The following is a 17,693-nucleotide window of genomic DNA, read 5'->3' as shown; positions in this document are numbered from 1 at the left end:
ATTTGGGAGGTTTTAGAGATTACACAAATGAAATTTGAGATTATTGAGATGGATAAAAGTATTTTTAATCTTAACATGAAAATCACTTTGCACACAAACTATTCAAAAGTAGTGTTGAAATACTCGATATATTCACGGACAAATCTTTTTTAGTTTATTAAAAATACTTAACTAAAAATGTTTTTTTTGTAGGTGAAAGACTTGCAATGTTTATTGAAAGACTATATTAATAGTTAGTAGTAGCAAATCTATATAGATGTTAAATGAGTACAAAGAGGTCACTAAGTTGTTCAAATTGACTGAGCCTGTATTGAGAGTTAAACTATAAAAATTAGAAGCTTCTCAGCTTAGTATAACAAAACTTTCATGAAAGAACATGTATAAAATTTAACGAGCTTGGTGTATGCATAACCTAATATTGCTGTTTACATTGTTGTTTGGGAAACAGCCAATGGGCTGCCACTATGATTTATTACTATTCACACACAGTAGTGTATCCAAAGTACACAAATAAAACCATAAAATTAAAAAAAACAGATATGAAAAAGTTAGAAGCTGCAGATGTTAAGATAAGTAATTTGGAATTGCCTGCTATATTCTGCTAAATAACAGATGAAGAAATGGTAATACTAACTTTATTTCATATTTTTCCACTTTTCATTTCACTATACATTGATTATTTTGCTACAGTTAGTATTAGGGTAGAAAATATAAGACATAGAATATAGTTTTTCAAAATAAAAACTTTTAAAATTCATTTTGGAGATTCTAGAGTATAGTCAAATGAAATATGAAAAGAAGCATCTATATTCTTAGCATGAAAATCATCTCTATCTCAGACTGACTCAGTAAACGCTTTGTACATTCACAGACACATATTTAGCAATAATACTTTATTGAAAAATCTGTTTTTTTTATGTGTACAACAAACTTGTAATGTTTAGTAAAAGCCTGCCAGATATCATGAAGATGCACTTAGTGCATTCAGAGTTTAAGTATGTGTAGAGATACAGTTACAAAGTGATTACAGTGTCAGTCAAAATGACTAAACCCATATAGAGAGAGTTTAACAGGAATCTTACAATCAGTTTTACTTTCATAACAAATCATAGCACATATTATCCTGGTAATAGACATAGAAATTTTCACAAGTGAAAATACACACATACTGTTATTTTATTTGCTCACATCAGCTTTTCTTAAAGTTTCCTTAATCTGATATAAAATAAAAATGACAAAGTTTCTCAAAATACCAAAACAATCATCTTACTTGAGAAATCTTTCAGGATTGTTGTTTGAGTCAATGTATATTTTAGCCAAGGCATTGTGAGTCGCAGGTTCAATAATTCCTTCATGTACTCTCATTTCTAACCATGATAACAGCAGCTTGAGACGGTTCCGTTTCTCAACTTCTTCCACCAATTCATCAGTGGAAAACTGGCCTTTGACATTCATGATGAGTGACTTTATGATATCTTCTGAGCAATCCACATCTAAAAGTCCACCAATCACTACAGGGAGTCGAGAAGGATTGACCTTTGAGAAATAAACAGCCACCATATTATATGTAGCCAGCTCATACGAATAAGCAACTTAAATTACCCCCATGTGCATGGGTTAGTCAAATGGACTGATGTTTGTATTGAAGAATTAATGCTTACTATGATTCTGAACTTACTATGTGTATCTTCATGAAATTTGGAAAGCTTTTAATAAATATAAAGACTGTTGTACATAAAATGTCAGATTCTTTAATACGGTATTTTTACTGAAGTTTTTTCTGGGAATTTATGAAGACTTTACTGAGCCAGTTTAAGTGAAAGTGATCTTGATGCAAAGAATAAAAATAATAATTTTCATCTTTCATATTTCATTTACATAACCTCTAGAACCTCCTAAACAAATACCTTAAGTTTGTTTTTGTGAAACTTTTCTTATTCTCTTCACACTAACTGTAGTGAATTCAGCAATGTAGAGAAAAGGGAAAAGTGAAAAAAATATGAAATAAATCTAAGTTACCATTTTCTTTTTCTTTCTAGATTGACTCGCATTGTAACAGGTAATTACACACTATTTATTCTTACAGTAAAAACTAACAGACTTTTCACATCTAGGTTCATTTACTTTTATTGCTTTACAGTTGCACCTGGACAGTCTTGGAGTATGCCAAAAGCCATTTATCATAGTCAGACATCTTTGTTTTCACAAACAATTACGTTATAAGCACATCACAGTCTAATGACAATCACGCCTCACAATACGCATATGTTACAATAACTATTATGAAAAATTACTTACTTTAATTTTCTTCTCCCATTCAAGTTTTCTTTCCTAACCTAATAAGTTTCTAATTTTTACATTTTAGTTATTTTATTATAATAAAAAATAAATAAACTTAAAATAAGAAATTTAGTACTTATATTTGGACTTTGCTTTTTTACCATCAATAAAAGAAGCACTATAGGTCTACTTTTTTGTAACAATGTTGGTGGTCCAAAATATTAGTAATTTTTATTTTAAATATGCAGTTTACAACACTAAGTGTTATCACGTGCAAAAAAATAATGTCCTAAAACTACTAAAATTTAACTGGCTTTCTAACTAACCTTTATATAGGTTAAAAAAATCAGTTAACTGATAGTCAAACACCACAAAGGTAAACAATGAAACTGAAGCTAAATATTTCCAAACCTAGCACCTGAACAAACTAACCTCATAAGGAATCTCATAAAGCAGGGTCTTTTCATTCTACTTGTTATAAATAATATGTCAGAAAGAATTACTAAAATATTTTGAAATACAGGATAAGATAAGAGGGTCATGACATATGGGTTTGACTTTCTTGTTTATATCTCAGTAAAGCAAAAAGCTTAGACTATAAATTTACTTTATGGCTTAGCATTATTTATAGTATAAGTATATAACTAACGGCAAATTAAAAAGATCATAGTAGGATAAAAAATATTTAAAATGAGCAATTCAGAGTGAAGAAGTGTCACGTGATACATAGAAGTGTAGACTGAGAATCTATTTAAATATATAGTATTAGCACTTGAATTATAAACTACATTTGATGCCAAGTTTATTGATATAAATTTATAATAAAGCTTTAAATTAAATTGTGAATGTAACTCTGTATAAAGGTCACAACATGTGCACTCTGACCCACTCATGTTCAGAGTTAGCAACATATACAAATTATCAAACTACCTTTTTTCCTAAGCTATTTATTAGCAAATTCTGTTAATGGATGAGATCACAATATCTACTGGATGAGTTATTTTTGACATGCACACAATTATGCACCTTCGAGGAAAAAAACCCTTTGTGTCCATCATAAAGCTGGGTCTGAAATTTCTTATTTACTTAAGCAAGTCTACATGCTGTCATGTGTCTGTATGCACAATTAGCATTATGAGCCAACAAGTTAACTGGGTTAAAATTAAATACTTAAAATAGTCAAATAATTGGACAAATTATAAAATTACCTTTACAACGTATATCTCAATGTACTTCTGGAGGTTGTTGCGATACAGATGCAACACCAGGTCATGAACAAAGTCAAAGCGATCACAAACAATGATCAATGGCAGTTGGTCTGTCAGTTTGGCTTCTTTGAGAAAGTTCTTTACTCGCTCAGGATTGTAGCAATTACTTTCCCTACAAATTCTTTCCACTTCTTTGATCTGTCCAGTCTTACAAGCAGCCTGGAAATATTCAAAATGAACAATGTACAAACCATGTGCAGGATAATAATAATAATAAAAAAGAATGTTATTTTCAAAGTTTTAGCCTAATAACTATTATACTAAAATAAATATTCATCACCAAGTATAGAAAAACTGAAATTTTAACTAATTTGATGCCCTTGGTTATGTATAAAATTAAACACACAAACTTTGTATTGACAATAACACATTTATTTTGGTCTTTTATGTTTTATAAAGAATGGTTTTCTTCTGACCAACCATTTAATTCCCTTACACAATATTGTACACGTAGTAGAACTAATTTTCCCAAGTTTGAAGTCTTTAAAACAAAACTGTTTTGTACAGAAACAGTAAAGATTATTACCTCATTAAAATTAGTTTTAAACTTATATATGTAAACTCTTAGGATTCCAACGAAACTTTTTGTTTCACACAAAATCACCCTTTAAGAATCAAATGAGTGAAGCATTTGCTCACCTGGATGTACTTGAAGTGCACTTCAGGATCTTGACTGAAGTTTACAATAGATCCAAGAAAGTAGAATAAGCCTACATTACAGTATTAAAAAAAAAAATTCAGAAAAACACAATAAATTTTTAGAAAGTTTACCTTTTCATGGAAAAATTATAATAAATGTTAGAGAAGGAACAAATATGACAAACATTTACTATTAAGAACATGTAATTTCTAGGTTATAATAAATAAATATACAAAACAATTTAATAATAAAAAAGCTTTATACTATATTTTTTTCATTATTCAACTTAATTTTTTTAACATTATTCAATCACCTGAAATTATTGTAATGTTTATTCTTATCACACCAAAACATTTTATATTTTGCTTGTTTTGTAATAACTAAGTTAGCTCTTATTAATATTTTAATACGGTAGTAAAAAATCAACAGAAATAATTAATATATATATAGTAACGCCTGCATTTCATTCACTCCTCTTGAGTGTCATTCCAAAATATAGAAATGTGAGTACATATTGACCTTCATAGCTCTTGAAAGATTCAAAGAGATCAATGAGGACAGAAGTGGTCAGTTGCTCATTGTACTTGGTTGCTACTTGAACAGAAAGTTGCAAGTTCTGTCGGATGTTCTGACTGAGCATGGCTTTCAGACATTCAATTGAATCTTCCACAGATAAAGAACCAAAGTAATTCACCAGCCACTACAGGATAAACCCATAAAGTTAAAAACAAGAATAATTATCAATATTAATGCACATCTTTTACAATGGCTGTTAAGAATGCTAATACACACTATTTCAAAAATCTGCAAATGAGAAATTCAAAAAAAGGTTACTAACAAAACTGATTATTTCATCTCATACTGTTATTTTATTCTCATTCATATTAGTTATATTAAGGGAAAAGTTGGATTCATCATCTAAAAACACTGAAGCTAACTAGAATTTATCACATAAAGATATCCAAATAGAAAACATACTATCTTACCTCAGCATTTAACAGATGTGTGTGAACTATGGCTCTTTTGATGTCATACAGATCAGTGTAGTGTTCCAGTGCCTAAGGACAAGATAACAGAAACTGTTTATTTTATTATAAGTCAAATGTTCAACTTTTCTCAAGACATGAAAATTCAACAAGAATTTTTATATCACCGGTTTTTAATCAGAGCTGGCATACAGCTTTGGAACGTCCCTGAAAACAAAGTGATTTTTCATTTTGGGTTTACTTACTAATTCTAAGCAGTTTTTTTATTATAAGGTTGGGCATTTACAGTAAGAAAAAACATCTTTATCACTAGCATGATAATTCTCATGTACACAATTTTTTATGGTAAAGAAGGTATTGTATTCAAATGAGCACTCAACAATCTAACAATGTATTTAAATTAGAGACTCAACAGTGGCTACTTATGCATGTGCATATCAATTTGTCTGTAGTCATTTACAAAATACAGCGTAACAACTGCCCAGTCTTCTATATAGGTAAAAAGAGGGCATAACATGAGCATCAGGTTAAAGGAACACCAAAAAATCCCCTTCATAAGTCCACGAGCATACGAACAAAAATAATAACTTTTTCTGAACAGAATGTCACCATACTAAAACACCAACCTGACATTAACAGTACTTTGTAAATTACTACAGAAGAATTGATATGCACATGCATAAGTAACCATTATCAATTCTCTAACTTAAATACATTGTTAGACTGTTGAATGTTGATTTAAATACAAAAACCTTCTTTACTGTTAAAACCTGTGTTCTTGAGAATTATCATGCCAGTGATCAAAACATCTTACCTGTTATAAAAATAACTTGAAAGGAAAAAAAGTTATTTTTATATATAATATATTGTATTAAAACATTAAAGTTAAAAAACTATCAAAAACACACATCATTTTAGACCTTTAGACAAGGGAATAATTAGGTTGCAGTCCACAAGGACTTTGCTCTTGTCAAAACAAGAACAGAAGTTTGAGAACTTATACTTTGTAATAAAAAACTATCTTTTACTTTTACACTAGTTAAGTAAGTACAGACAAAAATACAGTTCAATTTTTCACTCCTGTGAGGAACAGAACAATCATTTCTTGAAACACTGGAATATAGCTGATTTTTTTTTCTGTATTACGTAAGTTTAAAAATAACTTTCCATTATTCATTCTCATAGTAAGAAAAGTTTTTTTAAACTAGGCTTTTTATGATTCACATGTTCTATCTTATACAGTATTATGACTTTTAAAATAGTTCTACATGATTGGAATTTGATTTACAGAGATAATTTACAGAACTACTATATGTTTTGGAAGAAGTTAGATTAGTTAAGTTTCTCTTTAGTGGAAACACACAATTTCAAAATAAAAACAGTATACCCTCTGTAAGAGTCCAGCCTTCTCACATAACTGAGCAATGTGGGCACGATCATAATGTGTAAACATCTGATTCCCAAGAATAGCATCAGCAACCTAAAAAAGAAATTATTTCATTTACATGCTGGAAAGAGATAAAACTGCAAATTTTGCACTAAAGACATTTACATGTACGAAAACAAGGAAAATATAGTTGCAGTTAATATGAATGTAAAAGCTACTCCAAAGAAGTTAACATGTTAAAATGAGACATCTATAAAGAAAACATTAAAGAACAGCAGTATCATACTGAGCACCTACTTTTAACAACCAGGTATGAAAACATAAAATAGAAGGTAGGTTTGACAATACTTTTAGAGGAATGTGGATATTAATGGTGATTCTTTCTATAAACATTATCCATAATTAGATTTCTAGGTGAAACCTTCACAGGCAATACCTACATCTGGTTTTATAACATGAATTTGTAAAATATAACTGACAGTCAAATTTGATTACATCATGATGACAAGAAACCAATAAGGGAGTTTTAAACATTATAATCAATGTCCAAGTATAAGTTCTATATCAGCAATATGCTGAGTGTGATATTTGTAGTATTAAGCTTTTAGTAAAACAAATTAACTATTAAATCAATTATTCTGACACTGTTTAACAGCACAGTTACACTTATTTTTAATGATAACTTACCAATGAAAAACTTTCTTTTTTAAACTAAAAATAAAGGCTTACTCTGATTCATAGAAAGTTTCATTTGATGATTATAAACATAAAAAAATAATTTAGTAGATTTTATGCAGGAAAAATGTTGCAGTTGACACGTTTCCTTCTCCATTTTACACATTCATGGATAAAACTCCATTAATTAGTTATGGCACGAGTCTTATTCATAAAATATTATGAAAAACAAAGTTAGGTGAGTCAGTCAATTAACAAAACAAATGCATGTGGATGAAATACTGGTTTCCCCTTGTCGTAGTTAAGTAGATAAAAGTCATTGGACTAAAATGTAAATTATTTTAAAATTTTTTATAAAATACAGAAAAAAATTAATATGCTAATAGAAAAAGCTTCTGAAGAAATGAAAAGGTGCACTAAAAACTTGATACCTGTGGAGCAGTCATCAAGTTCATCTCTAATAGCCTTGTTTGAAGTGGGCCTTCGGAGGGTCTGTTGTTCTTCAAAGCATCTAATAAGAAGGAAGTACATTTCTGTACCAAGTTGGACTCCATGAATACATCCACAATCTACAATAAAATATTTTTTAAGATGAAAATGATGAACAGAGCAAAAAGATAACCTTACACAATTTCAACAGATCTTCAAACACGTCAAGCATTTCTGCTAGTAAACATTACATATTCATTTAATGTAAAACCTAAACCAAGTAGAAAATAAATTATAGTGTTGTAATTAAATGATTACATAAGTATTTTCATATCCTCTGAAGTAGAACTTGTAAAACAAGCCTCTAAAAAGTCCATTAATAACAGAGTAAATCCAAGACAGTTATTTCTAGTTAGTCAGTTGACATCAGAGAGATCAAATGTTAAAGTATGTTATTAAATACTTTTACTTACTAAGGTGATGCCAGGTAAATATCATATTAAACCTCAAAACAAGTCTTCTCACCTGGTTGATGTCGGCCAATGGTTCATCATCCTGTACTAACATTTGTGCAAATGAAGTACCTTGATCAGGATTAACTCGCATGACCTGCCTCAGGAGAAAGATGTAATCTGGAGTGTAACCAACTTTCTTGGCATAGAGGACTATCTTTTGGAACTGACCAGTTTCTGCAAAGCACTGTATGACCTAAAAAAAAAAAAGAAACTATGAACACATTTACTTATTTCATAATTTATTTTAAAATGTTAATATTTTTTTAAATCAACTGATATGTAGTTTTGACAAAAAAAAAAAGAATATCATACCAACTTCCTCAAAAAGAGAGAGAAAAGAAGAAAACAAACATTCTAATTATGCTCTTTACTGACCAATTCAAGTGCTTTTACACATTTTTGTTTTACAAATTAGATCTCCCAGTGGGCTACTCCAAAAATAAAGATTTTTTTAAGGTCCCTTTTCCTAAAAATACAGAGCAAATTGTGTTTAATAAATCACAATATAGAGTTACACACACACACAGCTGACTAATAATACTAAATGCAAATTTTTATAAGCATTTGGAAAATATCCATGAAAAAATCCATCACTTTTTTGTTTGGTCAGAGAGAATACCATGAAAGTTTTGATCATGTTAAAAAACACGTAGGTTCAAGAAATCAGTTTAACACAAAAATATGATACCCTATAACCTAAAGTATTTTTATGAAAGACCCGATAATGCTGATAGTGAAGTCTGAATTTTTCTCCCACATCAAAAATGCTGCAAAATCATTGTTTCCAAAGATCTTTATTTGATAATTATAGTAATATAATTACTACAGTATTGAAAATTTTGCAGCAATGTTTTTGGGTAAAAATATAGTTCTATTTTCAATCAAACTTATGGGTTTTTAAAAGAAAGTTTGGCCTATTTTGTACAAGAATAAAGGGTTTTATATGTTTCACTGAGAAGACTGTAAAAATTATAAATATGTGCTAAAATGTAAAAAACATTTTCGTGCATTATTAAGAATGATAACATTTAAACAAAAGATTTAATGTTCTATCAGACTTCAAGTATATATATATAGATTTTGTATCTGAAGAAATCACAGCTTTTCATTACTCTTTCTGGAATTTTTGTTTGTATGATGTTTGATCATCACATACACAAAGTTTGGGTTAAAATGTAATATATTTCTTATAATAACTAATGATCAATCAATGAGCAGTTAATTGTTCTATAGAACTAATTATGTGTAAAGTCAGTGCTATAGTTTTTGTGTGCTAGAGTTTGCTAGTAAGGAAAATAATCTGATGAAATAGCAATTGAAAAATATACAGAGTTGCTTGGGTATTTGTTAATAGAAGATTCAAGAGATTTAATTACTAAGGCTTCTGTAATTCTCCTTTTATTAATGTCCGGTTCATGTTTTAATATGGCGATGTTTTAACAAAGAATTACAGTAGTTTTACTGGTGCATTCAAGCACTTGAGAGACATGTTTATGATGTTCTTTTATCCATGTGTCTAATTTGCATCCTGTTTTAGCTGTTTAAAAGGCCAAGTAGTTGTTTCATTGTATTTTGTGCAATGAAACAGAGCACAGGTTAGACAATGGATAAAAGAACATAAAGACCTTCCTCTCAACTGCATGAACACAAGTAAAAATAACCATGACTTTAACAAATAAAATGTCACCATATTAAAACATGAACCAGATATTACTAAAAGAATTGGAGAAGCCTAATTAAATATAACAAACCTATATTAACAAACACCCAAATACTTCTCTGTATATTTTTAATTACCATTTTTTCTCAGATTATTTCCAACCAAACTCCTGACACAAATACATGTAAAACTAAAATATTACCCTTATTTGTCATTAATCATTCTATAAAACAACTAAATGATCATTAAAAATCATTATTTAATATACAAAAAACATTTTATGTTACAATTCAGTTTAAACTGTGTACACAACAGTGATAACACTAGTGACTGAAACATCATCCAAATAAATAAAACCTTCAGAAAAATATAACAAAAATGTGATTTCTTCAGACAGCTATCAAAAGTAGTAAACTAAAAAATTAAAACAGATCTCGTATGCTCCTCAAGCAAAAATCAACACCTTTAAATATCACATAGATAACATGTTGTATGTCCTACCATAATACAAGATGATTTTGTAAATACAAGAATGGGTGAAGGGGTAAGCCCTTGAGAATATTGAGTTCACATGGTATTGGAAATTTTATTGATGTGTCCAGAACTTTCAATCTTCCCCAACCTTTTATGCCATGTTTTGGATATTGCAAACCTGAGTACTATAAAAAATACAAATGAGCCTTCTTATTAGACTTGATTATTTTCCCACATTCTCTAATTACCTAGAAATACAGTTTCAAAAGCTACCATCTAGAATTGGTATCCACTTAATGCAGCAGGATAATTAAAATTGTCAACAAACAATCATTTCATACTTAATATTTTTCTAGAAGTTTTGTAGGAACTTTTTTCAATAATTAAAAAACTAAAACAGTTGTTTTTGTATATACAAAGACTTAACATTGGTAAGTGACACTCAAGTTTCATACATAACACCAACAGAATATGAATGGGGTAAATACTTTGTGATGAAGCTCTTTACATTATGCAGGATAGAAACATACTTACACATGTTCAGTGACTGGCCAGGAAATGGAAGAATCATGATGTCTTAACTCTACTTCGATCTAAGGGGATTTCTATTTACTTATGTCAAATATCTGTAGCTTCAAAATATGTAATTTTTTTATAGTAGGATAAAAAAATCCCATTTGCTTCACAAAAATTTTGGTTTATTGTATAATATCTATGTGTACTTCTCCATTAAAAATGATCTTATATGTACCTACCTTGTTTGGGACATTTGCTCTTAAGTACACTGAGAGAGCAAGTGTTGGATCAACTTGTTTTACTAAGTCTCCCAGTTCTTCACTACATTCCAGCTAAATTATGACAAAAACATTGATAAATTAACTTATTTTCCAAGAAATAAACAATTGCAACTTAATTAAAATTCCACTGGAAGTATTACTGGAAAGTATGTTCTATTTTATTAATACAGATAGGTATGATTTTGTGTACACAATAAATTAGTTAAAATAAAGCTGTTTCTCATTGAATTACAGTGGTATGGCTTCTCACTAAAATGTATTTTCTTTACAGATACAATTTATATATACTGTTGAATACATTTTCATAAGATAGTCCATAGAGGTTTTGAAATATCTTTGTTTTATAACCACAGCTGCAAAGTTTTTTAAGAACATAACTTCAGAAAGAAATTCAAAAGCAACAGTTTGAACTGAAAAATTCCACAGTAATTTTAGGAAATAAACACAGGAAAGTTTATAATAAAACCGAGATTTTACTAACAAAACCTTTCAATGAAACAGTAAAAATGTTAATCTACAAGCTATGCACCTTGTCATCTTTTAGCCACTTCTCTAGAAGCTGCTTTCTTCCTTGTTGTAAAACAGGACGACACAACTCCAAGGATTCAAATTTATTAAGCTGACCTTGGTCAAGCAGGATTCCAAAATACTGAAGGAGGGGAGATGTCTGACCTGGCTGGGTAGGAACTTGCTGGAAACGTTGAATTGTTTGAGGTGTACGCAGAATGCCCTAGTGGTATATATATATATATAACTACAGTTTCCTGTTTACATAGACAAGATATTTTCTATACAAGTTTTTTATGAAACTTTTTTAAAACGATTTATTAAACAGTGAAAAAAAAAAGTTCAATAAACAGTAACTTCATAATGTTATGAAGCTAAAACTACCTTTGGAGCATTAGCAGCAATCTTTGCAGCTTCGGAATACTGTCCATTTCCAAACAGTGTGTTGAATTTTCTAACAAATAAATCTTCAGCTCCAGCAAGGTTGTTCCTAACAGCCATGCATAAAGCAAGGTCTGAGTTTTGCAAGACATTAGTAATGTACGGAATAATGCTTTCTTCTTCCACACTCACAGACAAGACCTTTAATAAAATAAATCCTCATTCTAAGTATCACTGAACAACATGCATACTAATAAATATCTTAGCTAATATAAGGTAGTTAGTTTATGTTTCTAAAAGTTACTGTCTTATTCATATTCATAATTTATCCATAAAACTCTAGCTATTTGAGCAACTATACATTATTACTCTAATTCAGTTAATGATTGTTGCAAGTAGTATTTGCCATTCCTTTTGCTTAGTGAAACACAACATTTGTCAATCATTAAAGACATATGTAAGCAAGTTACTGCAAAAATAAAGCATTAATTCAGGATTTCAATGATACAAGTAACATATCAATCAATTCAACTGCCATTTTAAAAACATTTTTCTATTATAATATTTACATTTTATTCGTTAAGTGTTTACATTTTTCTTGCTCTAGATGTTCGTTCAAAATTTCTGAAAGCTCTTAGCAAAACTAAAAAAAAGAATATGATGTTTTTCTGTGGCGGTTTATAAATCATAGCAAGCTCACTCAAATAGTTTTACTTTACTACTGGTAGTTATTACAAGTTCCTGATATTTTGACAGTGCACAGTATTATTGGATAAGTTTAATGTTTCTCACTATATATATGCTAATTTACTAAGTACCAAAATGGTAAAATTAAATGAATAATTCACAACTCCAGATAGTTACTAACTTGATATCAAAAATAAACAAGAAATTCTACATCTGTTTAGTGAAATAATTATCAGGAAATGTAGTAACAATAATAAAAATAATCATAACTCATTAAAATTGCTCTCTTCTAATAACTTGTTTGATTTTTCAATAATTACTATTTTTGTAAACAACCTAACTGGGTTATTTCTAACCAGCCACCAATGTAAGGATTTAAGGACAGATGAACAAAATATAAAATAAATACAAGGAGTTTACTCATAACATGGTACCAAAAAAACACAACCAAAAACATTCTGATAGAATCAGAAAGAGATAAAATCTTACCTGCCCTTTTCTATTAACACCAATAATACCAGATGATGGTTCATGAGGGGCTGTCACAAATATAGTGTCTGCAGTGATTCGGTTCATGTAGATGCAAATACCACTTTCAATATCATAGAGATGAATGTAACCAAACTTAGTGATGAGATAGATCACACCATGTTTGGGACTGACCTAAAGTAATAAAATAAAATTATTTAATATTTCTTTTTTTTCAATATATATATATATATATATATATATATATATGTACACCATAAATACATACAAATTTAATTATAAATTATGTGCAAGTTATTTCTCCAATATACACAAAACCTAGGATTAAAAAGAAAGTGTAAGCCTATATTCATCAGTGAACAAAATTAACCTATCAAGTTGCTAGTCCAGCAAACCAGTAACTGGCAACTTTACTGGAACATGTCTAAGCTCACTGGTCCAAATTGATATGCACTGTGCTGCAGAGCTAGACCAAGCTATTGATACGCATAGTAAACTAATATATAGATGTAAGCTTTTAGGTAATTAACTGGTTTACATTCTAAGCCCACTGTACAACTGATTCACATGATTGTGCTACAGTTCTGGTACAAACATGATCTTATAGACATATTATTACACACATTTTCTTTATTACCAAAAATTATTTATGAAAATAACAAACTTCATTTTCTCATTAACCCATTAACTGCTGCAGGAGCAGCTCAGTTGCCATTTTCTGACTCACGGATAAAACTGAGTTGCCATCAATTACAATAAAACGGTAATTATAGTCATTCGCCTTGAGTTATAGTTATATATGTGCGACTGACTGATATTTCCGTCATTCGCAGCTGAGCCATAGAACTTCAATGACGGAAATATCCATCATCCGCAGTTAATGGGTTAATCCTACGCGACAGAGTAATTTAATCATTTGATAAATGTTTCAATAAATACCATTCAAAACGTTTTTAGCATTAATGTTTTACTTTTGGTAGAGTACACTGTCCAAAGCAGCATTCTTACATTATCAGCAATTACATGTAAAATTGAATATTATAAAAAATTAAACTTATTTTATAGTTTAGACAAATAATTAAAATCAGTTAACATTTAAAAAAACCTGAAAACATTAAGTAGGTTACCCCTTGAATATTTAAAATTTAAGTGTTAAGTAAGAGATGTTGATACAAAGCTCATACAGTAATTAATATTTTTAACATGTAATTATATTCATTTTTGAAAAAAATGTTGTAATTTTTAGCTATAATAAAAAACTTTGTCTTGTAAGTCACTAAGACATCAATTATCCTATTAAACAACTTCAGTGTACTGTTTTTATTTGCTTGAAGTATAATCCTGATTCTTTAGTTAATGATTCCTGAATATTACATAAAACTAAATTAATATAAAATACAGCAAGGACAATTCTTTAATAGTAATTAACAATATTTCTTATGTTTTGCACAAGTAAATTATGTGTAGTTTATACACAGTACAGTACAGTTTGAAAAACTAATCATTACTTTTAAATTACGAAAAATGTTTGCAAAGGAATCTAATGGTATAACAGGTAACATTATCATTACTAAATAACTATGTAACTACTGCAACCATAAATTGTATTTCATTGTGAATAACATCAGAAATAGCCAATAAATTTAGTGCTAAGTTTCTTAAATGAAAATACTATACTATCATTAATGTTGATATATTTTGCATGATTCAAAATAGAAAAATAAAACTATCAATGCATTGATTTGACAATTTGTCCACTATGAACGAATTTGTACATCCATACTTCGTAACTCCTTATCATTAAGACTTTCAATTTGGCACAATAAGAAAAGGCAACTTTGCTTCAAGTGTACATGTAGCACTTCAAGATATTTCAATAACAACAAATAGTGCCAAATGGATATATTAAAATGTTTACATGTATACCACTTTGAGTGGCAAAATTGATTTCTGTATGGCAACATCAGGTTAAGATGCAATTGATGAAGTAAAATGTTCACAGTCCAGTAAATAGTAAAATTCTAATGCTTCACTGAAAGCATTGCATGTTGTTTTTTTATAACACAAGACAAGTATCTATAAAATGGGAAATTTGTCTACAAGTGAAACTCAAAAATACTTACTCAAAAAGGTACACATATAGAAATAAATTTATCTATTGCCATATTCCTGTTTTTTTATATGTTTGTTGAATCCTATGTAGTTCCACTTGCACAATTTTGCAATCTGCTTTGTTATTAAAGCAACATATTTAAATAAGCAAGTTCAGTCTTCAAGATGTTGTTTATCATCATGAAATGTAATAGATATAAAAAAATTATATATTTTAAAGATGGTCAGGACAGGAAAATAGCACTTTAGACTCCCAACTTCAAAAATTTATGTACCAGTAATCAGGTTTGTGGGATCAAAATGCCAACCCTAATTTCCTTTCACTTTCAAACTTACTTTACCATATGAATATTGTTAATCAACAGTATTGTTTTGAGTTTACTTACTGACAAGCATTTTTTGTATTGCAAGTTACAGCTTTTTAAGTAATGAAGAATATGTTTTAAAACATGTACAACATTTCAATCACTGGTGCAATCATTCTAAGTAGACAGTGATCAAAATGTTGTACATGTTCTAAAAAATATTCTTCTTCACTGTAAAAGCTGTAACTTGGAACAAAAAATTTTTAATCAATATTATTCAAATTATCAAATCTGCTTATGATATTTACAAATATTATTCTAACATGTAAAAATTAAGATATAGAGAATTTAGGTGACAGCATAACAAAAACTCAATTATAACCAAATACTGTCATTTCCAGAGGCACACAAAAACATTTTTCAACGACAGGTACATCTACTAATAAACCTACACTAAGACATACAAGTATTGCCCAGTTAAATGAAATTTATTGCCAAAAAAAAGTAACTTCATATTTTTTCCCAATTCAGAATTTTATAAATAATGTTGCTCTCAAACAAGTTTTATTTTTTCCTTCTCCATGATGAGTTTAATGGAATTTAAGCAGATGACATTATAATCATGACAGGGGAACTAGATACTTGTCTTCACAAGTTGACCTTGATGCTAAGTGTTTATAAAACTGTACATAAGAGAGAAGTTCTGCTCAGCTTTTAGTTACTCAAAATAAAAGAAACAAAACAAGAATGTCATATAAAAAATGTTTCATTTCATATTTTCTCCTTAAAAGATAAACACTTCTTTGACAATTTTACATAATGGTTTTACTCCAAATATAAACTCAAGACTTTGTTCCCAACATTTCATGAACAATAACTTATCAGCCCTTCACAAATGGAAGATGGTTGAAATTAAGGTTTAGCCATTAGAGCAAAAGTTAAACCCTGAAAAAGCAACTTTCAATAATCGTTTTATCTATATTGTTCATTTCAAAACATGGAAAAATTATTCTTTAACTTAGTAAAGCATGTTAAAAACACACTATTTAAATAATGTCATGTATATGCTTGAAATGTCACTTAATAAAACCATGCTAAGTAAGTTATTTTATTCATACAGTTTTTTTTTAGTTTTAGTCACCTTTGCATACATTTTTTTAAAAGTTAAACCTCTATGTCTTGCTAGCCTTATATCAAATTGTACGCAAATTGGCAAAAAAAATGTTTTTATTTACTGGATAGGAACGTGCTAACTTATTATATTTTATTTGTGAGTAAGGCCCCCACTTAACATTTTTTTAGGGAGCCAGCTGGGTCCCCAAAACATACATTTTTAAGAGGTCCACAAGTAGTTTTAAGGGACAATCCTGTAGCTCATTGTAAAATGTATTCTATAGTGGAGGTTATCAGAAAAATCAAATAATTAAATAGCAGATGTTAGGTAAATTGAAAAGAAACTAAATATATCAACATATTAAAATTTATTTTGCTCTGAACTTGTATTTCATGAAAAAAACAACAAAAAACAACACAACAAATCAAACCATTTCATTTTTTTCAGACAAGATAATGATTTTTAGTTCATATCTTTAATTTCTCTCTAAAGCATGGTATAACAATAACATTTTGTCCCCCCTTTAAAGTAATGTCCTTTAATAATCAAAATAAATAATGAAAACAAATCTATGCATCACTGCCAGTGTAATCTATTCTTTTGTTCCCCTTTAAAGCAGTGTTATTTCCTAATCAAAATATTTTCATCACTGTCAGTGTAATATGTTTATGTTCCCATATAATCCATTACCATCTAGCTGACACATATTTGTCAACAAAATGTCAAACACTTTTTATGGGGAGATGGAAAAATCCTACAACTTACATTACCACTAAATTTATAGCAATCAGTTGTTTCATATCCTGAAACAGCAGTTAATTAGTCATTCATGAATTTGAATTTGTAATAAGCAAAATCCTCAAAGTAGCAACATATGGAAAACATACAAATAACTATATTGGATTAGATGGTGATGAGTTAAACTTAAATTAGCATCCTTTCCTTATCAAAATAAATAATGAAAGGAAATTTGTATGCAGTCAGTCA

At 29.1% G+C, this 17,693-nt stretch overlaps 1 protein-coding gene across 1 annotated transcript in view; it reads right to left on the bottom strand.

Moving 5' to 3' along the window:
- LOC106461341 (clathrin heavy chain 1-like) overlaps window positions 1-17,693 on the bottom strand; it is a 72,861-nt gene that overhangs the window by 32,070 nt on the left and 23,098 nt on the right. The window contains exons 7-18 of the mRNA XM_022388209.1: window positions 13,176-13,349; window positions 12,003-12,200; window positions 11,641-11,841; window positions 11,070-11,162; window positions 8,191-8,373; window positions 7,668-7,805; window positions 6,562-6,654; window positions 5,175-5,246; window positions 4,708-4,888; window positions 4,188-4,258; window positions 3,489-3,707; window positions 1,271-1,536 (exon numbers count right to left, since the gene is read on the bottom strand). Of these exons, the coding sequence (XP_022243917.1) occupies window positions 1,271-1,536; window positions 3,489-3,707; window positions 4,188-4,258; window positions 4,708-4,888; window positions 5,175-5,246; window positions 6,562-6,654; window positions 7,668-7,805; window positions 8,191-8,373; window positions 11,070-11,162; window positions 11,641-11,841; window positions 12,003-12,200; window positions 13,176-13,349 (1,889 nt within the window). The remainder of the gene's footprint in view (window positions 1-1,270; window positions 1,537-3,488; window positions 3,708-4,187; window positions 4,259-4,707; window positions 4,889-5,174; window positions 5,247-6,561; window positions 6,655-7,667; window positions 7,806-8,190; window positions 8,374-11,069; window positions 11,163-11,640; window positions 11,842-12,002; window positions 12,201-13,175; window positions 13,350-17,693) is intronic.

Source organism: Limulus polyphemus, unplaced genomic scaffold (genome assembly GCF_000517525.1).
Source record: "Limulus polyphemus unplaced genomic scaffold, Limulus_polyphemus-2.1.2 Scaffold937, whole genome shotgun sequence".
NCBI lineage: Eukaryota > Metazoa > Arthropoda > Merostomata > Xiphosura > Limulidae > Limulus > Limulus polyphemus.
This window is presented reverse-complemented; position numbering and strand designations above follow the sequence as displayed.